We start from the raw sequence: 24,860 nt of genomic DNA on the forward strand, positions 1-24,860 counted from the left end.
TAAATAAAAAATTTTTTTTTATTATTATTATTATTATTATAATAATAAGAGTATAAATAGAGCGATCAGGGCTGCACTTTCTCCTCCTCGGCTTCCAGCGTGTCCCAGACTGGAGCTTTCACATGCTCTGGTAATTTCTCAATCTTAGTCTGCGGGGAAGAAAAAAAAAAAAACACACATACATAACACCACCATAATAAATACAAAAGCCTGATCTGCTGAAGTATCTGTGATACTACAAGTCACCCAACAAACTTGCACTGGATTTGTATAGATTTTTTTTAGGCAGTAAAAAAAAAATTGTAGCATTTACCGGGGTCATATTTGAATACACGGGGGGCTGCTACAGCACAAGTAAAATAGTGAAGTAATCGCATGCTAATGCAGGTGTCCGTGACATGAACCTTATTGTTGAATGGATAAATAATAATAATAAAAAAAAAAAATCTCGTCGGGCCCCTTGTATATTCCCATAGAAATTAAACAAATCTGTCTGTTTGTGGCTCCACCCCTCTCCAGCATTTGAACCCCAGTCACCCAATAACCAACTGTAGCAGGTTTGAGATATCTGTTATTAATAGTGTAAAAATGGCAGCAATATTCCCCTTGTAAATCAACAAATGAATTTTGATTGGCTATTATAGGCTCCACCCACTTCCCTGAATATTAATCAGTCACCCAGTGATCATCTAGGCAAAGTTTGAGAGCCCTGCCATAAACGGTGTAAGAATGGCTGCAGGTTATATTTTCCCAGTAAAATTTGTTTTTGGCTCTGCCCACTTTTTTGTAACCTGAACACACAGTCACTCAGTGACCAATTTTGTGAGCTTTGGGGTCCTTGACATCAATAAATTGTATTTTCCCAGTGAAATAAAACAAATCTGATTGGCTGTGGCTCCGCCCCCTTTTCTGAATTTGAACCCAGTGACCAACTACCAGGTTTGAGGCTTGTACCATTAACAGTGCAAGAATGGCAGCAATTTCAATATGCCCCTTGAAAAACAACAGGTGAATTTTGATTAGCTGTTTTAGGCTCAACCCACTTTTCTGAATATTAATCCCAGTCACCTAGTAACCAACTGTGCTAAGTTTGAGAACCCTGCCATTAACAGATAAGAAGGGCTGCAGTTTACATTTTCCCAGGGAAATCTGTTTTTGACTCCACCCACTTTTTGTAATCTTGACACACAATGACCAAGTTTTGAGCTTTCGGGTTCCTGGCATCAAAATAGTGTGAATGGAAGCATTTTATCCAGCAAAGAAATCGGATTGGCTGTTTGTGGCTCTGTCCCTTTAGTGAATTTGAACCCCAGTCACTTAATGACCGACTATAGCAGGTTTGAGGCCTCTGCCATTAACAGTGTAAGAATGGCAGCAGTTTCAATATTCCCCTTGAAAATCAATAGGTGAATTTTGATTGGCTGTTGTAGGCTCCACCCACTTTTTTGAATATTAATCCCAGTCACCCAGTGACCAACTGTGTCAAGTTTGAGAACCCTGCCATTAACTGAGTAAGAATGGCTGCAGTTTATATTTTCCCATGTAAAAAGTTAGTTGTTTTTGGCTCCGCCCACTATTTCTAATCTTGACATACAGTCACTCACTGACCAAGTTTATGAGCTTTGGGGTCCTTGGCATCAATAAGTTGAAATTTCCCATTGAAATTAAAAAAAAATCTGATTGGCTGCATGTAGTCTGCCCCCTTTTCAGAATTTAAATCCCAGTCTCCCAGTGACTGGCTGTACCAGATTTGAGGCCTCTGCCAGTAAGAGTGTAAGAAGGGCAGCAATGTAAATATTCCCCTTGAAAATCAAAAGGTGAGTTTTGATTGGCTGCTGTAGGCTCCACACACTTTCCTGAGTATTAATCCTAGTCATCCAGTGACCTACTGTGTCAAGTTTGAGAACCCTGCCAATTACAGAATGGCTTAAATCAATCTAACAAATCTGATTGGCTGTTTATGGCTCCACCCCCTTTAGTGAATTTGGACCTCAGTCACCCAATGGCTGTTTTACGTTTGAGGCCTCTGCCACTAACAGTGTAAGAACGGTAGCAATGTAAATATTCCCCTTGAAAATCAATTGATGAATTTTGATTGGCTGTTGTAGGCTCCACCCACATTTCTGAATATCAATCCCAGTCACCCAGTGAATAACTCAAGTTTGAGAACCCTGCCATTAACCGTGTAAGAATGACTGCAGTTTATATTTTCCCATGTAAAAAGTTAGTTGTTTTTGGCTCTGCCCACTATTTCTAACCTTGACATACAGTCACTCAATGACTAAGTTTATGAGCTTTGGTGTCCTCGTCATCAATAAGTTGCAATTTTCCACTTAAATTAAACAAATCTGATTGGCTGCAAGTTCCCATTCATTGATCTAAGTCCCGTTAGAACAATCCCTGGCTTCTATAAAGAAGCCACAATCGTTCTGTGATACATCCCCCTCTTCACTTCCTGTAAGTACGCTTACAGGAAGCCAAAAAATAAAAAAAATATGTACATTTTAAATTAACGGTTTACCTCTCACACACCCAAAAATACTCCAATAAAATGTTTCATTAACAAAAAATTACAATAAAAAAAATAAAGCATAAATAATTACCTAAGGATCTGAACTTTTTTTTTAATATGCATGTCAATAGGTTATATTGCTAATATATTTAAATTATAAGCTTGTAAATAGTGATGGACGCATAACTGCAAAAAATGCACCTTTATTTCCAATTAAAATATTGGCGCCATACATTGTGATAGGGACAGAATTTAAATGGTGTAATAACCAGGACAAATGGGCAAATAAAATACGTGGGTTTTAATTATGGTAGCATGTATTATTTTAAAGCTATAATGGCCGAAAACTGATAAATAATTTTCTTCAATTTTTTCTTAATATTCCTGTTAAAATGCATTTGAAAATAAATTAGTTCTTAGCAACACGCACCACCCAAAGAAAGCCCGATTGGTGGCAGAAAAAAACATTTCATTTCATTGTGATAAGTAGTGATAAAGTTATTGGCTAAGATGCTATTGGTTAAGATGTTAATCGAGGTGCCCTTGCGATCGGCAAAATGCGACCACTCCGATAATTAAATCGGAGTGCAGCCAGTGGAAAAGGTCCCTAAGTGAGGGTTCTATAAAATTTCTACTACTCTATAAGAACTGGGTCTAAAAGAGTGGCCAGTCTTATCGGTCTATGAAGGCCAAGCATTGGAATCACACACATCACCTGAAACTTCTCAGCAACCCTGACTGTGGTTTGATATTACCCAGCAGACATAGCAAGTCCTCAGCACTTACTCAACTAATTCAGTCCAGGTTTGCTGGATCACTCGTAGTCTCCACACTGGCGACAGCGTAACAAGCGCAGCACTGCAAGCCGCAGACGCCCAGCCCAAAACCCCTGTACTGAAAGGGATATGGAGGCTGACGTATTTCCTTTTAAATACTACCAGTTGCCTGGCTGTCCTGCTGATCTCTTTGGCTGCAGTAGTGTCTGAATCAGCAGGATTTACAATCTAGTCATCCATTAGTATAGCATATGTAGCCCTGGTCCTTCAGAAGCCTGGTACTCACTTTTGTAATCTCTAAGGCCACGCCTTCTGGAGTATTCCGCTGTAAGTATTCCAGGTAGACGTTAGCGGTGCTCCCAGTCAAGTGCTTTAGCTGAAATACAGAAGAGGAAAAAATGAATGTATGTCAGTTAAAGGGGAACTTGTATCATCAGGCATGCCATCAGGCATGTCATCAGCCTCCACTTAAGGAGAGTTTTAGGTACTTCATTTCCAACTGAAGGCCCGGTTCACATTAGCGTTCGCTATCCGGATTTTCCGGATCTGATCCGGACCGCATACTGTACACACGGAACGCACGTTCCGCATAGCAATGTAAAGTCTATGCGGACGTTCACACGCGTCCGTTCCGTACGTACCGGAGCGGATCCGGACTCTTTTCCAACATGCGCTATTTTTTGGGTCCGGATCTCCGGCCCACGCACCCGGACCGGAGCCGGACCTGAGCCTGACAGCACCATCCGGAACACAGAAACCAATGGGGAACGGAAAGCACAGAACACACTGCCTACAAAAACCTGACGTTCTACCCCACTTCCTATGCGTATCCAAGCGGCCATTTCGGATGGGGACACATGGGCCAAGCATGTCTGGAGTGGAGCAGCAGTGACAGACGTACCGGAGCTGTTTTGGCAGAATGTCGGAGGTGGAGGTGAGGCCTACAGCGGAGGAACCTGATTCTACAGGTGCACCTTCTGCTGACCCCAACATTTTTTTCTTAAAATTTCGCTATTTTTTGCCCACGGATCCGGATGGCAGCCTGATGCAAACGGACCGGATCCGGATTGGATCCGTACGGTTCAGATCCGGATCAGGTCCTGATCCGATCAGGATCCGGTCCGTTTGCATGGCAAAACGCAAGTGTAAACGGGGCCTAAGCCTGATCAGAAAGCCGCTACTACGCAGAATCGCAGCAGGTAAATATTGCTGGTGCCACAGCCAACATCCTTGTCAGCTGTGATTCTGGGGGCTGCCAGCGCTGGAACATAGCCTTAGGAGGATGGGGATAGTCTTATTAGGATCCAGAGGCTTCACCCTCCTGAGGTAAGTAGGTGGGTATGTTATATTTGTTACAGATCCATTCCTATTTAAAAGAGAATCTGTACTCTTAACCACTTTACCCCCGCGCGTACGTATTTCTCCGCCCCTTTTTCCATCCTTTAAAAACCAGGGACGGAGAAACACGTACTTTCCGCGTTCCCGACGCTGCCCGCGCTCCCGCTCGTAAACACGCCGCCCGCCGCTAGTAAAACCGCCGCCGCCCGCTCGCCCAGAGATCAATGAACGGGAAAATCCATTCCCGTTCGTTGATCTAAGCCCCGCAATGATCAGCTGCTCTCCTATGGGCAGCGCGATCATTGTGAGAAAAAAACTCACGTGTCCAGCCTCCTTATTCTTCCTCCAAGCTTCCGGAAGGAAGCTTGGAGGTCGCATTAAAACAAAAAGTTACTGTGGCCATCTTGTGGCCAAATAGTAAACTACACCCTACACATTTTTCACATACAAATAAATGACTTTTACACATAAAATTAACTCATTACCTCCCACACTCCCCATTTTTTTTTTTTTTGTAATTAAAAAAAAATTAAAAAATTTACAATTAAAAAAAATACATAAATAGTTACCTTAGGGACTGAACTTTTTAAATATTTATGTCAAGAGGGTATAACACTGTTACTTTATAAACTATGGGCTTGTAATTAGGGATGGACGCAAAACTGAAAAAAATGCACCTTTATTTCCAAATAAAATATTGGCGCCAAACATTGTGATAGGGACATAATTTAAATGGTTTTATAACCGGGACAAAAGGGCAAATACGTTTCATGGGTTTTAATTACAGTAGCATGCATTATTTAAAAACTATAATGGCCGAAAACTGAAAAATAATTATTTTTTTCCCCACATTTTTCCTATTTTCCCATTAAAACACATTTAGAAAAAAATAATTCTTGGCATAATGTCCCACCTAAAGAAAGCCTAATTGGTGGCGAAAAAAACAAGATATAGTTCATTTCATTGCGATAAGTAATAATAAAGTTATAGACGAATGAATGGAAGGAGCGCTGAAAGGTGAAAATTGCTCTGGTGTTCAAGGGGTAAAACCCCTCAGTGGTGAAGTGGTTAAGATTCTTACAATAAAAAGCATAACATTCTATTCATTATGTTCTCCTGGGCCCCTCTGTGCCTTTCCTGTCACTCCCTGCTGCAATCCTGGCTTGTAATTGCCAGTTTTAGGCAGTGTTTACAAACAAACAGACATGGCTGCTAACCAGAGTGTGATAGGCTGAGAGTAACTCAGTGTGTGAGTCATACAGAGCTTGCAGGGTGCCTGGAAAGGGTGTGTATAGCTTCCTATCACAAGCAGACCAGCACATTCCAGCCTGAGTGCCTGAGCCCGACAGAGCAAAGAAGACTAGATTATATAACAGAGATAATACAGCCACTGTGCAACCAGGAAAGGCTGCAGTAAGCCAGAGCACATTAGAACAGGTATAGGAATGTACAGGATAGAAGAAATAAGGCTGAACATTTTGTTACAGAGTCTCTTTAAGTGGTGGACAAGAGCCAGCATGGTCTATGGTTGTGCGGTCACACCTTTCTTTTATGGCCATCATTACATTTCTCAGCAATCTTGGGTAAAATAGCTCTTCTGGTGACTGGATCAGATTGGCTAAGCTTCACTTTTCAACATTAGCAAGTCTTGGGCGCCTATGTCCCGGTCATCAGTTGTTCCCTGGACCACATTAGGCGAGTACAAAACGAGGACACCGAGAGCCAACATAGTGTAGTAAGTACTGGCAAAGGATGAATATATACGTATAGAGGAGGTAGTGGTGGACGTACCTCCTCCAAGCAGACACACAGAACTGTTGATTTGAAGCCACAGAAAACTTTATTTACACACTTGCAATGCGTTTCACAGGAGTGACCCTGCTTCATCAGACAGTAAAAATAAGATCATATAACAGCTGCAGATCAGTATATCACTAAGCGTCTCTGTCATCTGCTTGGAGGAGACAAGTCCACCACTACCTCCTCTATACATATATATATAAGACTTCATTCCTTTTTATCCTGTTGCTGCCTCTGTTTGTTCTTGTACACTTTAGGTAAGTAGTCATCACTGCATACCAGGAAGGCAACCCCACAAGGCCTGTCATTTTGCAAATTCTGTGACCAAGCTGTCTAGTCCTCACCATTTGCTTTGTGTCAAAGTCACTCCGATCCAACAGATTGCCCATTTCCCCTTCTTCCAACACATCGTTCATTTACTGCCCAATATATCTCATTCCTTGACAAATGCCACCAACCATTCACTGCACCCTTCAGTGGTCTTAAAGGGAACACGAGATCAGAGGAATATGGAGGCTGACATGCTTGTTCCCTGTTAAATAATGAACATTGCCTGGTTGTCCTGCTGATCCTCTGCCTCTAATACTTTAAGCCATAGCCCCTGAACAAGCATGCAGCAGATCGGGTGTTTCTGACATTAATCTGACAAGATTAGCTGCATGCTTGTTACAGGTGTGTGACTCAGAACCCTACTGACCAGAAAGATCAGCAGCACTACCAGGCAACTGGTATTATAAAAAGGAAACCAATATGGCAGCTTCCATAGGTCTCACACCTCGCGTTCCTTTTAATGTTGGGCTGATGAAACAGGAAACCCCTTTCATTTCTGCAGACATCTCAGATACAGAGTGTTTTCTCACCTCTAGACATCTGTAATACGTCCTCATCTCATACTGCACTCTGTGTTTTTTGTAGATGTGTACCGATTTTAAAAGAGTAAATCGCTCAAACTTCTTCTTTGGTTCATGTCTGGAAAGGAGAAGATATCTAGTCAAACAAAATGCATATTACCGTACATATCCCAGCATAAGTACATGGAACTCTTCATAATGCCAGCTAACAGCAGGCCATTAGCAACAGAATTGTCACACACTGGGGATCATTGACTCCATGGGGGTGGGAGAATTACTTTTTAATCGCCGTTACCAAGTGACAGGCACAGTGCAAGGGTGAATTCACAGTCAAGGAGGCCTAACCTGATTACTATCCTACTATAGGTAGCCAGACCCCCCCTCCTCTCAGTATACCATTTCCCTGAAATTAAAAAATCTCCCAAAAGTAAGCTCCGGCAGGAATAAAGCTCTACCCTGAAAGTAAGCTTTAACTGTAGTAAGGGGAAAATGTATGGCAACTTGTGTTATTACTGGAGCCGATGGTCTCGTGGGCAGGACCATAGCTCTGTCATTGGGCCAATCACTGCACTCGCTGCAACTCAGCGAGTAGTCCCCATAGGCTGAAGCTAAGGGACACTGTGGAATGGAGCTGGGGGAAAGAAGAGGATGCAGGGACAGCATGGCCTAGAGCTAAGGGTAAGAGGATGCAGGGGGACAGAGGACACGGGGACAGCGGAAGACACGAGACACAGGACACTAAAGATACAAGGGGGACACGGGCACACAAGAGCTGGATCCAGCAGAGGAAGAGGTGGGGAAGGCAGGAGGACACAGCACAGGAACTTGCTGTGTTCATAGAAATATAAGACATCCCCTGAAAATAAGCCCTAGCACATATTTTGGTGCAAAAACATCATACAAAGACCTGTCAGGATTAGAAACAGAGACCTAACCATTTGGCTCTTCCTGTGCTATTTCCCACAGGCCTCTACGCACCCCTACCGAGTACTTACACCTCCACACAGATTCCAAGCTCTTTAGCTGCCAGGATTGCGAAGTATTCATAGCTGTCCAGCACACTCTTGTCATGTCCCTTTGCTAACACCTCTATCCTCTTATATAGGACGTCTGGTTCATCAGTGCTGCTGATCTGTATGTAGAAAGACAAATAAACGATTGTGAAACAAGTCTTTTGTGTCCGCCTGTCTTCTTTCATGAGTATCGAGAGATGAGCAACAAACGTGTCCGATATGCAAAGTCTGGATAGACAGGAGCTGGAATTTGCAAAAAACAAAAACCCGAGTCAGAATCCGGATCCGATCAATCAGCTGCCACTTAATCCAAAAGCAGTTCCCAAATCGGATTAGCCATACGCAAATTTCCATTTGTGTTTTGTTAAATGAGCAAGAAACTCTCCTAATATGCAAATCTCTGCTAATTTAACCATTTCCCCTCCCCCGTGACGAGTAACTACGTCCCTGCAAACTGCCATAACTCTGTGCAGGGACGTAGGTACTACGTCCCTCCAGCCACGCCCCCGCTCGCCCCCCCCGCGCTCGGTACCGCCGCTAGATCAATGAATGGGAAAACAAATCCCATTCATTGATCTAATTCCCCGTGTGAATGGCTGCAGCCGTCTATACAGACGGCTCGGCCATTCATTCATTCCGTATGCGTAGTGCTTCCGTTTCCGTATAAACAGTACGGAGCTGAAGTCACTACTGAGGACATCTTGTGGCCAAATTGTAATATTACATCCCCCCCTTTTTTTTCAGTTTATTATCCCTAGTTACCTTTTTTATTATTATTATTATTATTATTAACCCCTGACCTCCCACACTCCCCTAAAGTTACCATTTTTTTTTTTAATAAAAAAATAATAATAAAAAAAAAAAAAAAATATAACATAAATAGTTACCTTAGGGACTGAACTTTTTTAATATGTATACAAAAACTGTATACTACAATTACTTTATAAATTATGGGCCTGTAATTGGGGATAGACGCAAAACTTAAAAAATGCCCCTTTATTTCCAAATGAAATATTGGCGCCATACATTGTACAAGGGAAAAAGTTTAAACGTTGCAATAAACGATACAAACGGGAAAATAAAATGTGTGGGTTTTAATTACGGTAGCAGGTTTCATTTTGAAAATATAATGGCTGAAAACTGAGAAATAATGTTTTTTTTTCAATTTATTTCTTATTCTTCTTATTAAAACTGAGTTAGAAGAAAATAATTTTTAGCAAAAAGTACCCCCCAAAGAAAGCCTATACAGTGGCAAAAAAAACAAGATATAGATTGTTTCGCTGTAATAAGTAGTAATAAAGTTATAGGTGAATGGAAGGAGCGCTGACGGGTGAAAACTGCTCTGGTTTTTTGAGCAGAAAAACCCTTTGAGGTGAAGAGGTTAACAGAGGGAATTTCATCTTAGCCAATCAGCCCCTCTAGTTGCTGTTAAAGCGAACCTGAACTCAGAACTTCCTCTCTGCTCTAAAACATAAGCCACAGCATAATAAGCTTTACGTAAAAACATTTCCTTGTTAGAGCTTATAGAGCTCCTCAGAGATGCAGCAGTGTAGTTGCTTCCTGGTTTGCTGAGAGCACAGAAAGGGTTAACCTCCTGTGTTTACATATTAGCTCAGAACTCGGCAGACAGCTCAAATTACACCGGCTCATTACTTGCAGGGAGAATTAGACAGGTTGTTCTCTATAAACACACACAGGGTGGATGTTTCAGAGTTTTCCTGTGCAAGAATTCAGGTCTGCTTTAACCTCCTTGGCGGTAACCCCGTACTACTCACGGGGTAGCCGCCGCGGGGGATCACATGGCCCCAGGACTTTTTTTTTTTTTTTTTTAAATGGTGGCATACGCTTTAGCTATTTAGCGGTTCGCTATGCACAAAGTTGCTCCAGTCCCCTGCGATCGCCCGCAATACCTTCCGGTACTCGTAACCCCCCCCAGCGTTCCCACGCCGGCGCAGCCGCCCAATCGACTCCAGGCTTCGCAATGACGGCGATCGGGATTGCAGATGACGTCATGACGCCATCTCCGATAGCAACGCCAGAAGCTGATCAGGAAACTGCGCTTTTCGTGGGATCGTGGCGAGGTATGTATAGCCGGCGGCGATCGGCGGGCATGGGGGGACCGGAGCAGCCTCAGAAACTGCGTACCGCCAAGGGGGTTAAGCTCATTATTTTTCTGATCCTCAGTCCGGGAAACCTGCCTAAAAAAACTTGGCTCTCCAGCTGTTAAGGAACTACAAGTCCCACAATGCATTGCAGGAGTCTTACAGCCACGGTCATGATTTATAAAGGCAAATGCATTGTGGGACTTGTAGTTGCTTAACAGCTGGAGAGCCAAGTTTTCAGATCACTAGTATAGGATTACACTAATGGACTTGGATGTCCTGCAGAGCTTTTTTTTTTTTTACTGCCCAGTCTAAAATCCAGCCAGTACTTGAATATAGCAGCCCTCTCCAACCCCCCGGCTGCATAACTGAACCCATAGCTGGAAATGCCATTGTATTTAGTGACAAATGAACATTTGGGGCAACCGAGGCGGCAGATGCAGCCAATTCCCAAGATATTTTGTGCTGAAATCGATTGGGAATCGGCCTGCGGTGCACGGGCAGCCAGGGGTCCCTGCATTGTGATTGGGAATCAGCCTGCAGTGCATGGGCAGCCAGGGGTCCCTGCATTGTGATTGGGAATTGGCCTGCGGTGCCCGGGCAGCCAGGGGCCCCTGCATTGTGATTGGGAATCGGCCTGCGGTGCCCGGGCAGCCAGGGGTCCCTGCATTGTGATTGGGAATCGGCCTGCGGTGCCCGGGCAGCCAGGGGTCCCTGCATTGTGATTGGGAATCGGCCTGCGGTGCCCGGGCAGCCAGGGGCCCCTGCATTGTGATTGGGAATCAGCCTGCAGTGCATGGGCAGCCAGGGGTCCCTGCATTGTGATTGGGAATTGGCCTGCGGTGCCCGGGCAGCCAGGGGCCCCTGCATTGTGATTGGGAATCGGCCTGCGGTGCCCGGGCAGCCAGGGGTCCCTGCATTGTGATTGGGAATCGGCCTGCGGTGCCCGGGCAGCCAGGGGCCCCTGCACTGTGATTGGGAATCGGCCTGCGGTGCACGGGCAGCCAGGGGCCCCTGCACTGTGATTGGGAATCAGCCTGCAGTGCACGGGCAGCCAGGGGCCCCTGCATTGTGATTGGGAATCGGCCTGCGGTGCCCGGGCAGCCAGGGGTCCCTGCATTGTGATTGGGAATCGGCCTGCGGTGCCCGGGCAGCCAGGGGCCCCTGCATTGTGATTGGGAATCGGCCTGCGGTGCACGGGCAGCCAGGGGCCCCTGCACTGTGATTGGGAATCGGCCTGCGGTGCACGGGCAGCCAGGGGCCCCTGCATTGTGATTGGGAATCGGCCTGCGGTGTACGGGCAGCCAGGGGCCCCTGCACTGTTTTTGCAGTGTAGCAACTCGCCTATCCCAGCATGCTGCTCTATCCGGGCTCCCTATCTTCATTCCCCCGGCTGCCTCCTCTCCATAATCTGTCAGGTCATTACATAGAACAGTACCAGGTAATGGAGAAGGGGGCGTCCCAGTGAGGATGGAGAAGAGAACACAAACTGATGTAGCAGCATGACGGGATAGGTGAGTTGCTGCTAAACATGGTGCAGCGGCCCCGGGGAGCACATTAAAGTGGACCTGAGGAGAACTGCATCCTGTATGTATTTAGAGAGTCTAGCCTGTCTAATCCCCCTTCATCTGTCTAATCACAAGTTGTAATTTGATCCCTCAGATGTGTCAGCAGACTGCCATGGCAGAGAGGCTAATTTGAGAGTACAGGATGTTACAAATCTGTCTGTTTCAGTGAAAGCAGGAAGTAGAAACACTATAGATTTATTGTAGTGTTTTCTTAGAGCAGAGAGGAAGTTTTGGTCCACTTTAAAGTTGGGGGTGTTTGTCAGATGGCTTGGGGGCCTCTAGGGTGTGAATTTGCTGGGGGGGAGGGGGGGGGGGGGTTCAGCGGGGCCTTCCGGGTTACTTTTGCCTCAGGACCCCAATGTGGCGTGAACCGGCTCTCATAGGCACCTTAACACTTGGGGCACTCTAGAGCCCTGGCGGGTACCAAAAAGCGCTCTGATTACTGACCCAGTCTACTCCGTACATATCCAAAGCTTGGAAGGAGGAAAAGACCAGTCTAGCCTATGGGCATTAGGTCACACCTCTCTACCACATCACCCAAGTTCAGGGACTGCTTTTAGGAGGGTTCTGTTTGTGACAGCAGAGGGCGTTCCTGGTGTGTGCAGCTTTGCCACCAGCTTGTCCAGTAGAAGAACCACTTTCATGACCTCTGCGTTTTAACACACTGGTTAGTCCATCTAATCCACCAATCCACGCCTTGCAATGGAGCAATTTATAACTAATGACAACTTTAGACTTTGACTAGAAGTAGAGTATGGGGGTGATGAGGCATCCATAACCTACCAGCTTCTGTACTCTGGACTGTAAGTCAGTGATCTGTGGGGCAGCAGCTTGTGTAGTTACAGCATCGCTCACATTCCTGCAAAGAAAAGAGAGATGTCAGCTGGAAAAATAACTCCTTTCAATATAAAATTCAAGTCTCCATCTAGTTTCTACTTTGACAGTCTGTAATAAACACCCTACGGTTATGACCCGGATTTTCCATAGTTTGGTTGGATGAAAAAAAAAAAAAAAAAAAAAAAGACACGTCTGTCAAGTTCAACCAGAAAGTAATTATGACACCAGCCTGCACCCTCCCCCAAAAATCCTTACAAGGCTTGGACCAATTAGCATTAAAAAGGAACAAAAATTCTTCCTATTGAAAAAAATCCCCTTACCATTTAAAAAAAAAAGACCTACCTATGGCACAATATTCCTCAGCTGAAGTGAGTTGTAATAAACCAGCAGCCACTGGGTTTCTTTTGCTCAGTTTTACATTAGTGGAGATTTTCTTAAAGGACTTACGAGGCCAAATATCAAAAAAAAAGATAAGTACCTTAATCAGTTTTAACCACTTCAGGACCACAGTCTTTTCGCCCCTTAAGGACCAGAGCCTTTTTCTCCATTCAGACCACTGCAGCTTTCACGGTTTAATGCTCGGTCATACAACCTACCACCTAAATGAATTTTACCTCCTTTTCTTGTCACTAATACAGCTTTCTTTTGATGCTATTTGATTGCTGCTGCGAGTTTTACTTTTTATTATATTCATCAAAAAAGACATGAATTTTGTCAAAAAAATGACTTTTTTAACTTTCTGTGCTGACATTTTTCAAATAAAGTAAAATTTCCTATACATTTGAGCGCGAAAGTTATTCTGCTACATGTCTTTGATAAAAAAAAAAACCATTCAGTGTATATTTATTGGATTGGGTAAAAGTTATAGCGTTTACAAACTATGGTGCCAAAAGTGAATTTTCCCATTTTCAAGCATCTCTGACTTTTCTGCGCACCTGTCAGGTTTCATGAGGTGCTAAAATTCCAGGATAGTACAAATACCCCCCAAATGACCCCATTTTGGAAAGAAGACATCCCAAAGTATTCAGTGAGAGGCATGGTGAGTTCATAGAAGATTTTATTTTTTGTCACAAGTTAGCGGAAAATGACACTTTGTGACAACAACAACAAAAAAAAAAAGTTTCCATTTCTTCTAACTTGCGACAAAAAAAAAATGAAATCTGCCACGGACTCACTATGCTCCTCTCTGAATACCTTGAAGTGTCTACTTTCCAAAATGGGGTCATTTGTGGGGTGTGTTCACTGTCCTGGCATTTTGGGGGGTGCCTAATTGTAAGCACCCCTGTAAAGCCTAAAGATGCTCATTGGACTTTGGGCCCCTTAGCGCAGTTAGGCTGCAAAAAAGTGCCATACATGTGGTATTGCCGTACTCAGGAAAAGTAGTATAATGTGTTTTGGGGTGTATTTTTACACATACCCATGCTGGGTGAGAGAAATATCTCCGTAAATGACAATTTTTTTATTTTTTTTACACACAATTGTCTATTTATAGAGATATTTCTCCCACTCAGCATGGGTATGTGGAAAAATACACCCCAAAACACATTATACTACTTCTCCTGAGTACGGCGATACCACATGTGTGGCACTTTTTTGCACCCTAACTGCGCTAAGGGGCCCAAAGTCCAATGAGTACCTTTAGGATTTCACAGGTCATTTTGAGAAATTTCGTTTCAAGACTACTCCTCACGGTTTAGGGCCCCTAAAATGCCAGGACAGTATAGGAACCCCACAAATTACCCCATTTTAGAAAGAAGACACCCCAAGGTATTCCATTAGGAGTATGGTGAGTTCATAGAAGATTTTTTTTTTTTGTCACAAGTTAGCGGAAATTGATGTTAATTGTTTTTTTTCACAAAGTGTCATTTTCCGCTAACTTGTGACAAAAAATAAAATCTTCTATGAACTCACCATACTCCTAACGGAATACCTTGGGGTGTCTTCTTTCTAAAATGGGGTCATTTGTGGGGTTCCTATACTGCCCTGGCATTTTAGGGGCCCTAAACCGTGAGGAGTAGTCTTGAAACCAAATGTCGCAAAATGACCTGTGAAATCCTAAAGGTACTCATTGGACTTTGGGCCCCTTAGCGCACTTAGGGTGCAAAAAAGTGCCACACATGTGGTACCGCCGTACTCAGGAGAAGTAGTATAATGTGTTTTGGGGTGTATTTTTACACATACAGATGCTGGGTGGGAGAAATATCTCTGTAAATGACAATTATTTGATTTTTTTTACACACAATTGTCCATTTACAGAGAGATTTCTCCCACCCAGCATGGGTATGTATAAAAATACACCGCAAAACACATTATACTACTTCTTCTGAGTACGGCAATACCACATGTGTGACACTTTTTTGCAACCTAGGTGCGCTAAGGGGCCTAACGTCCTATTCACAGGTCATTTTGAGGCATTTGGATTCTAGACTACTCCTCACGGTTTAGGGCCCCTAAAATGCCAGGGCAGTATAGGAACCCCACAAGTGACCCCATTTTAGAAAGAAGACACCCCAAGGTATTCCGTTAGGGGTATGGTGAGTTCATAGAAGATTTTATTTTTTGTCACAAGTTAGTGAAAAATGACACTTTGTGAAAAAAACAATAAAAATCCAATTTCCTCTAACTTTTGACAAAAAATAAAATATTCTATGAACTCATCATACACCTAACAGAATACCTTGGGGTGTCTTCTTTCTAAAATGGGGTCACTTGTGGGGTTCCTATACTGCCCTGGCATTTTACAGGCCCAAAACTGTGAGTAGTCTGGAAACCAAATTTCTCAAAATGACTGTTCAGGGGTATAAGCATCTGCAAATTTTGATGACAGGTGGTCTATGAGGGGGCAAATTTTGTGGAAGCGGTCATAAGCAGGGTGGCCTCTTAGATGACAGGATGTATTGGGCCTGATCTGATGGATAGGAGTGCTAGGGGGTGACAGGAGGTGATTGATGGGTGTCTCAGGGGGCGGTTAGAGGGGAAAATAGATGCAATAAATGCACTGGGGACGTGATCGGAAGGGGGTCTGAGGGGGATCTGAGGGTTTGGCCGAGTGATCAGGAGCCCACACGGGGCAAATTAGGGCCTGATCTGATGGGTAGGTGTGCTAGGGGGTGACAGGAGGTGATTGATGGGTGTCTCAAGGTGTGATTAGAGGGGGGAAATAGATGCAAGCAATGCACTGGCGAGGTGATCAGGGCTGGGGTCTGAGGGCGTTCTGAGGTGTGGGCGGGTGATTGGGTGCCCGCAAGGGGCAGATTAGGGTCTAATCTGATGGGTAACAGTGACAGGTGGTGATAGGGGGTGATTGATGGGTAATTAGTGGGTGTTTAGAGGAGAGAAGATCTGCGGGCGATCTATTGGTGTGGGTGGGTGATCAGATTGCCCGCAAGGGGCAGGTTAGAGGCTGTTTGATGGGTGGCAGTGACAGGGGGTGATTGATGGGTGGCAGTGACAGGGGGTGATTGATGGGTGATTGACAGGTGATCAGTGGGTTATTACAGGGAATAACAGATGTAAATATTGCACGGGCGAATTGATAAGGGGGGGTCTGAGGGCAATCTGAGCGTGTGGGCGGGTGATTGGGTGCCCGCAAGGGGCAGATTAGGGTCTGATCTGATGGGTAACAGTGACAGGTGGTGATAGGGGGTGATTGATGGGTAATTAGTGGGTGTTTAGAGGAGATAAGAGATGTAAACAATGGATTTGGGAGGTGATCTGATGTCGGATCTGCGGGCGATCTCTTGGTGTGGGTGGGTGATCAGATTGCCCGCAAGGGGCAGGTTAGGGGCTGTTTGATGGGTGGCAGTGACAGGGGGTGATTGATGGGTGGCAGTGACAGGGGGTGATTGATGGGTGATTGACAGGTGATCAGTGGGTTATTACAGGGAATAACAGATGTAAATATTGCACGGGCGAATTGATAAGGGGGGGTCTGAGGGCAATCTGAGCGTGTGGGCGGGTGATTGGGTGCCCGCAAGGGGCAGATTAGGGTCTAATCTGATGGGTAACAGTGACAGGTGGTGATAGGGGGTGATTGATGGGTAATTAGTGGGTGTTTAGAGGAGATAAGAGATGTAAACAATGGATTTGGGAGGTGATCTGATGTCGGATCTGCGGGCGATCTATTGGTGTGGGTGGGTGATCAGATTGCCCGCAAGGGGCAGGTTAGGGGCTGATTGATGGGTGGCAGTGACAGGGGGTGATTGACGGGTGATTGACGGGTGATTGACAGGTGATTGACAGGTGATCAGGGGGGATAGATGCATACAGTACACGGGGGGGGGGGGGGGTCTGGGGAGAATCTGAGGGGTGGGGGGGTGATCAGGAGGGAGTAGGGGGCAGATTAGGGACTTAAAAATAAAATAGCGTTGACAGATAGTGACAGGGAGTGATTGATGGGTGATTAGGGGGGTGACTGGGTGCAAACAGTGGTCTGGGGGGTGGGCAGGGGGGGGTCTGAGGGGTGCTGTGGGCGATCAGGGGGCAGGGGAGGGGGAAATCAGTGTGCTTGGGTGCAGACTAGGGTGGCTGCAGCCTGCCCTGGTGGTCCCTCGGACACTGGGACCACCAGGGCAGGAGGCAGCCAGTATAATAGGCTTTGTATACATTACAAAGCCTATTATACTTGTTACATGCGGCGATCCGGGTGCTAGTAACCCGCCGGCGCTTCCGAACGGCCGGCGGGTTACAACGAACGGTGGGCGGAGCCAGTCCCCGGCGGCTGATCGCGTCACGAATGACGCGATCGCCGCACAGCCACTCCCGCAGCCGCCCCCGCCGATGGGCGTATTGCGGTCGTTTGGGCCCGGTCTTTGCCGCCGCCCATCGGCTGGGGGCGGTCGTTAAGTGGTTAAATGCACGGAGGACGCCGCCCGAGTCCTCTGTGCAGTTCCGCCGGGTCCCCGCAGTCTGATCGCCCCCCGTGCCGCTCCCGACCCCACAGACGGGGTTGGGCTCCCCTTCCTCTTATAAGATGGCCGCCGGAGCTGGCCGCGGCTGCGCAGTCCGCATACACGTTAGTGCGGCTGCGCCCGATCCACGCACAGTAGCGTGGATCGAGGGGGGAGGCCCTAGAGCTGCGCAGCCGCACTAACGTGTATGCGGACTGCACAGCCGCGGCCAGCTCCGGCGGCCATCTTATGAGAGGAAGGGGAGCCCGACCCCGTCTGTGGGGTCGTGAGCGGCACGGGGGGCGATCAGACTGCGGGGACCCGGCGGAACTGCACGGAGGACGCGGACGGCGTCCTCCGTGCATTTAAAAGTGTTTAAGGTACTTGTCTTTTTTTTTTATATTTGGCCTCGTAAGTCCTTTAATGTTCATAAACACCTACCAATTATCCGTCCAACTATCTGCCAAACTTTTCTGTTAAAGGGAACCTAAAGCAAGGAAAATTATTGAAAATAAACGCATGATGTAGCTGCAAATGAATATCACATACTAACCTCACAGTCAGTTCCTCTCAGAAGCTCCCCATTTTCTTCCTACAGTGACAATATTTTTTCAGAACTGAAATATACCAGTTGCGGTCAGTTATATATCCCAGCAGCTGTCAGTAACAACTGAATGTGCAAGGTAACGTCCATGTTTCCCTATGGCTCAAGTGGGTGATATTACAGTTTAACTGTGTGCTGACCAGGAAGCTGTTGGGGGTAATGGCCATTTTTAAAATGGAGGACGGAGAATTCCATTGATCACAGTGGACAAGCAGGAGAGGAGAAAGAGATTGAATAATAGACTGCACAGGAGGTAAGTATGACCTGTGTATGGTTATTTTGACTTTTTATTTACAGTTCAGGTTCTCTTTAAGCCACATTCACACGTTCTGCAGCGGTCTTTTATGCAGCACAATTGTCAGACAGCTTTTGTTGTGAAACAAGTTGAAACAACTAAAAAATTTTTTTGCTATTGTTCAAAAAGCTGATAAGTCAATCCAACAATTGGATTGACTTCTTATCAGCGGTTTGAACAATAGCAAAATACTTTTTTTTTAGTTGTTTCAACTTATTTACAACAAAAGTTGTATGTGGCTTAACAGACAAGTTTGGTAGATAGTTGGTAGGTGTGTATGAACCTTAAGGCGCGTACACACACCTGATTCCTGCAAACGACGGGTCATCAGACCCGCCCGAGGGGTCTCTCATACCGCCGTTCTGCCGATCGTTTGCTTGTGTGTAAACCAGGGGTCTCAAATTCAATTTACCTGGGGGCAGCAGGAGGCAAAGTTAGGATGAGGCTGGGCCGCATAAGGAATTTCACAATCGCGGCGCACCGCCGCCTCTGCCCGCCCCTCTCACTCTTCCTTCATAGAGAGGGGCGGGGAGAGGCAGCGATTGACGTCAGGAGGGGCAGAGCTGAAGCTTAAAGCTCTTCCCCTTCCAGGAAATGCCGGCGGATTGCCCCCCCGGGCGATTTGGGGGCTCCGCAACCCTCGTTTAGCGGCGGGGAAGCGGCGAATTACTTGGGAGCACTGAAGCGAACTATAAGGAAGCTTTTGCCGGCGAGGGCCACAAAATATTGTATCGAGGGCCGCAAATGGCCCGCGGGCCGCGAGTTTGAGACCGCTGGTGTACAGTCTGTCGGCAGGCTGATAAGGCTGGTTTTGACCGATCTGCCGAGCAGAATCAGGCTTGTGTACGCGCCTTTAGAAAGATGATTTTCTTCTGAGTACTTAGAAAGCTGAATTTCAAGTTAATCTCTAATGAAGATGCCATTGTTAACGTTCTTTTGAAAAGTGCTACTTAAATGATTCTTCGATTCTTAAAGGACAACTGAAGTGAGAGGTATATGGAGGCTGCCATATTTATTTCCATCTTAGCAATGCTAGTTGCCAGGCCCTCCTGCTGATCCTCTGCCTCTAATACTATTAGCCATGGCCCCTGAACAAGCATGCAGCAGATCAGGTGTTTGTGACATTAATGTCAGATCTGACAAGACTAGCTGCATGCTTGCTTCTTGTGTTATACAGATACTAACTGCAGAAAAATAGACCAGCAGGGCTGCCAGGCAACTGGTATTGATTAAAAGGAAATAAATATGGCAGCCTCCGTATACCTCTTACTTCAGTTCCCCTTTAAAGGGACTCTGAGGAGTGCCCAAATTTAAAAGAATACACTTACCTGGGGCTTCTTCCAGCTCACCGAAGGCGGCGAGGTCCCGCAGCCTCCTCCTGACTCGTCCCCTTTAGCCTCCGCCAGCCCCCATTACCGGCGACCCCCAGGCCTGATGTCGGCCGGCTCTTCCTGGTTAGTGACGCAATGCGTCATCATACCGGCAGCCGCTTCGCGTCATCACACCGCATGATGACACATTGCATCATTAACCAGGAAGACCCGGCCGACATCAGGCCTGGGTGTCGCCGGTAACGGGGGCTGGCGGAGGCTAAAAGAGACGAGTCAGGAGGACGCTGCGGGACCTCGCCGCCTTCGGTGAACTGAGAGAAGCCCCAGGTAAGTGTATTCTTTTAAATTCAGACACTCCACGGAGTCCCTTTAAAAGCAAACCTAGTTTAAACTTTCTTTCACTTGATTTAATCTCTGGCATCTTCTACACAACTAAAGATCTTTACTGAAGGTGCATACACACGTCCAATTTTAATTTTGCCACCTCCACGTAGCATGAGGGCCAGGAGATTTACTATAGACGGATTGTGTAGGTAATCTCTCATACTACATGCAAGTAGTAAAACTGGCCAATCTTACATATATGTGTGTACCAGGGCTTAAAGAGAACCAGAGACGAAGCACCCTCATGTATTTTATTACATTTATCAGTGGGAACATGACAGTAAACACCTACCCTGCTTTTAGTTTTATTCTTCTCAGTCTAATCTATCTGTTATCAACTGTGATAAGAATCCACAGACTATTCAGTCGAAGTTTGACCTGGAATCATTATAGCTGAGTCACTCTTCTGTGGATTCTTTTCAAGCCCAAGCCTGCCCCCTCCTGGCTCAGATTTCCTGCTTTACATACTGAGAGCTCTGATGACATGGGAGGGGCTGCTGCTGCAGGAAAAATCTCTGTCTAACAGACAAGTGTGGCTGTGTGATCTGTGTGCTCTGTCTGTGCAGCCTGTCATTATTATCTACTGTATGCAGTTTCATTACTATGAGAGACACTTCCTACAGGCAGCCACACAGCATACCAGAATATGAAGTTGAAAGCACACAGATGAAAGCCTACAGCAGCCCTGCTTGTCTATAGTCTCATATAGCCTAGACAGCACATCCAGAACACCTCATAACCTGGAAGCAGAAGGAATATGAGCCGGCGGCCATATTGGATATTTCCTGGAGCAATAATGGATAAAAAGCACTCAAAAAGGCACACCAGAGTGGCGAAATTATCGGGTAGAGCATTTATTCTTTACAAGCTATCAACTGATATGTTTATTTTGTGTAAATCGTTCATCTCTGGTTCCCTTTAAATGGCATGTTAACCCTTTGTGGACCAAGTAAAGTAGATCCTACGCCGCAAATAGAATCAAATCTGACAAAGAATCATATGGTGTAGATGGGACTGATTCATTCTCCCAGCAGCTTATGACTCTTTCACAAACGAGTCTCTGCAGGCCTCTGGTTGCCTAGCAACAATGTAAACACATTCAGCAGCTCAGCAGTTAGGGCTATAACAGCGATTCCTGCTAGAAGTGGGTTATACCACTGAAAACTACTTAGGCAGGAGTTATGTTTGTGAAAAGAAAGTAAAAAAAAAAAATACCCCTAACAAATGGATTAGTCTCCCAGCCGTCATCCGTCACTATTTACATTACATGTTGTATTGATGAAACCATTCATTTTTTTTAAAAAAACTTTTTACACTATTTTAGAAGGCTGTTTAATAGTTTATGCATAAACCACTTTTTATTTTTTTCCTCATTCGCGAAATAACCCCTTTAAGGCAGGGTTCATGCTTGTCAAATTTGCATGCATTTCACATGTGAATTTGCAGTAGAACTTACAACCAATGTTAGGCCTCTTTTCCATGAACTGTTGACAGGCAGTTCTAAATATTAATAGGATAGCGCTCCTCCAATATGACAATACATACCCAAGATGTCGGTATGTCTGTGTAACAGCGCAGGCACAAGTAGGCAGTAGTCTTCTCCTGAGCACCTGCAACACATGATTAGGTGACAAAATGCACTGCAAAAAGGCTGAAATTGTAGATACAAGGTGGAAACGCTATATTTTTTTAAAGGACAACTGAAGTGAGAGGGATATGGAGTCTCCCATATGTATTTCCTTTTCAGTAATACCAGTTGCCTGGCTGTAATACATTTAACCATAGCCCCTGAACAAGCATGCAGCAGATCAGGTGTTTCTGACACTATTGTCAGATCTGACAGGATTAGCTGCATGCTTATTTCAGGTGTGTGATTCAGACACTACTGCAGCCAAAAAGATCAGAATGACAGCCAGGCAACTGGTATTGTTCTTGAGATGGAAGTGAAAACTCCTAACTGCTGTGTATGTTAAAGCCAGCATCCCCACAGATAAGAGAATCCCTCCACTACTACAATACATTTTACATCTGGCTTTGTGACATAGCTCTCCACCGTCAAAGTACACAAAGCATGCTGGGAAATGTAGTCCGTCAATGTGAGTACAATGTCCCAGCATGCATTGCCGCGGTTCACCGGGAACTTCAAAATGCAGCACAATTCAGGTCTCTCCTGGGAACATGGTTGGATCCCATATGGATGGTGGAACAGAGGAGCAGCACCCCATAGGGAAGTAGTGACAATCCCCCAACGGCACATTTGGCTCCAAACCTACTTATGGGAAGGTTAATCTTATATATTTTCAGTTACCGGTGCTCAGCTGCCTTTAACTCCCCTTTTACACAGCAGGATGAACTGCGTGCGTATCGAAGTCATTTTGAGTCGGTAGTTTTAATAAACTGAGGATTTGGATGATTTTTGAACCAAATCCATAGCCTTTGTAAAAATTACCGTAGACTAAGGAGTCGGAGTCGAAGCTATTTTGGGTACCTGGAGTCGGAGGTTTCATAAACTGAGGAGTTGGAGTCGGATGATTTTTATACCAACTCCACAGCCCTGCTAATAACAGTGCTAGGCAACAAAGAAGGGCGATGAAATTGAAATTAAAAGTATCAATAGTTCATAGATTTTAGCTCTGGCATACTTCAATGAATGCGTCATTGAGCAAAAACAATAAAAGTTAAAACTTAAAAAGTAGATTTAACCACTTCAGGATTCTGCGTACGCATAAGTACGCCCCTGAATCCTGAAGTGGTTTCCATGGAAACGGCTGCTCGTATGAGCGGCCGTTTCATGTCAGTTCACGGAGGGTGTCTCCGTGAACACCCTGCGAGCCTCCGATTGCGGCTCGCAGGGTAAATGTAAACACGCGGGGAAGACCTTCCCCGCTGTTTACATACATACGGCGCTGCTGCGCAGCAGCGCCGTAGAGGAGATCGGCGATCCCCGGCCTCTGATTGGCCGGCATCTGATAGGCTGAAGCCTATCTGAGGCGGCACAGGACGGATTTCCGGGGGGAGGGAGAGGGAGGGAAGCGGAAGGAGGCCAGAAAGAGCTGCGGAGGGGGGCTTTGAAGAGCCCCCCGCAAGCGCAAACAGCCGGCGGCAATCAAACCCCCCCAGCAGAACATCCCCCTAGTGGGGAAAAAAGGGGGGGGGGGAGAAAGTCTGATCGGCCTGGCTGCTATCTGATCTGTGCTGCGGGCTGAAGAGCCCCTGCAGCACAGATCAGCAAAACCACCCGAAACCCGGAAGTAGGTAAACATAAAATAAAACTGGAATATCTTAAAAAGTCATTTTTAGGTGAAGGAAGATAGATACAATAATTTATTTAATATGCTTATTTTTGCTTCGGGTGTCCTCTAAAGGGGTTCTGTGGACTGGTTAAAAAAACCCCAAAAACCGACATTTACCTGGGGCTTCTACCGGCCCCCTGCAGCTGTCATGTCCCGCACCGGCCTCTTACGATCCTCCGTTCCCCACCGCTGGTCCCGGTCTAATTACACCTCTAACTAGACTGTGCCTGCAGAAGAAGAGGAAGGCCCGCACGTTGTCCTAAACGAAGTCCTTTATTATGGACGTATCCAAAGAATCAGCACACACAATCACACATCTCCAGCTGACCTAGACTGTGCCTGCGTGGCCGTGCTTGCTCCCATGCGCATCATCAGTAGCTTACTGCGCAGGCACGGAACAAGAAAGCTTCGTACTGCGCCCACGCAGTAAGCGGCCGATGACAGGAGCGCGCACTATTTGTCTTGTTAGACAAATAATTGACCGGGACCGGCAGCGAGGAACAGAGGATCGGAGCAGGACATGACAGCTACAGGGGGCCGATTGAAGTTTTGTTTTTTGTTTATTATACCTCCCAACTTTTTGAGATGAGAAAGAGGGCCACCTAAGCCACGCACGCCCCTGCCACATGCCTGATCACGCCTCCACCACAACCCTAGTCATGCATACCATAAAGATTTCATGAGAAAAATGTTTTATAATTCAAACCACACTGGTCCGTTCTATCCTGGTTCATTTCCTTCATATTAACATTTTAAAATTAGTAATATCTCAATTTAAAGGATGGGAATAAAGTTTAGAGTCAAACACATTTTTTTTTAGTAGAGAAATATATATATTTACATAGAAAGAGGGACAAAGTCCTGAAAGAGGGACAGATAAGGAAGAAAGAGGGACAGGGCTCCCAAAGAGGGACAGTTGGGAGCTATGATTTTAGCCCCTCCACAGAACCCCTTAAACAAGTGGTCAGATGATCAGCATCTACTATTCTAGGCACATTCTGGCCGCTGTGCAATGAGGTGTTCTGGGTTACAGCGCTGCCTATTGGGCGGTGTGATGCGCACAGGCAGCAGCGACAGACGCATTCCTCCCCCCACCAGGCGCGAGAAGCAGCGCCGGGAATCACGTGACGCGCGGTTACCTGGCAGCGGGGCGCCGCGCGGACGAGAAGGGCAAATCCTCTGCAGGCGCTCATGTTTCCCCTTCTCTGCTGCACTTCCGGCGCCTGTCGTGACGTCACCAGAGGCGCATGACAGCTGCTACAAGGGC

General features: G+C 45.8%; 2 protein-coding genes across 3 annotated transcripts in view; one reads left to right on the forward strand and one right to left on the reverse strand.

Annotated features, from left to right (window-relative positions):
- Window positions 1-8,447, forward strand: part of LOC137504490 (splicing factor 3B subunit 4-like) — a 54,603-nt gene extending 46,156 nt beyond the window's left edge. The window contains exon 7 of the mRNA XM_068232974.1: window positions 8,244-8,447. The gene's annotated coding sequence lies outside the window, so the exon portion shown is untranslated. The remainder of the gene's footprint in view (window positions 1-8,243) is intronic.
- MRPS10 (mitochondrial ribosomal protein S10) lies at window positions 1-24,826 on the reverse strand. 2 transcript variants are annotated; one of them, XM_068232978.1, is made up of 7 exons: window positions 24,733-24,826; window positions 21,846-21,910; window positions 12,744-12,819; window positions 8,273-8,409; window positions 7,287-7,395; window positions 3,575-3,664; window positions 1-149 (listed from the first exon to the last, which is right to left on the reverse strand). In XM_068232978.1, the coding sequence occupies exons 1-7, from the start codon at window positions 24,784-24,786 to the stop codon at window positions 66-68; spliced, it is 615 nt and encodes a 204-aa protein (XP_068089079.1). In that variant the 5' UTR covers window positions 24,787-24,826; the 3' UTR covers window positions 1-65. The 2 variants fall into 2 exon arrangements, with proteins under 2 accessions (XP_068089079.1, XP_068089080.1); XM_068232979.1 differs by lacking the exon at window positions 24,733-24,826 and adding an exon at window positions 24,656-24,691.
- Between the last annotated feature and the right edge of the window lie 34 nt (window positions 24,827-24,860).

Source organism: Hyperolius riggenbachi, chromosome 4 (genome assembly GCF_040937935.1).
Source record: "Hyperolius riggenbachi isolate aHypRig1 chromosome 4, aHypRig1.pri, whole genome shotgun sequence".
Taxonomy (NCBI): domain Eukaryota; kingdom Metazoa; phylum Chordata; class Amphibia; order Anura; family Hyperoliidae; genus Hyperolius; species Hyperolius riggenbachi.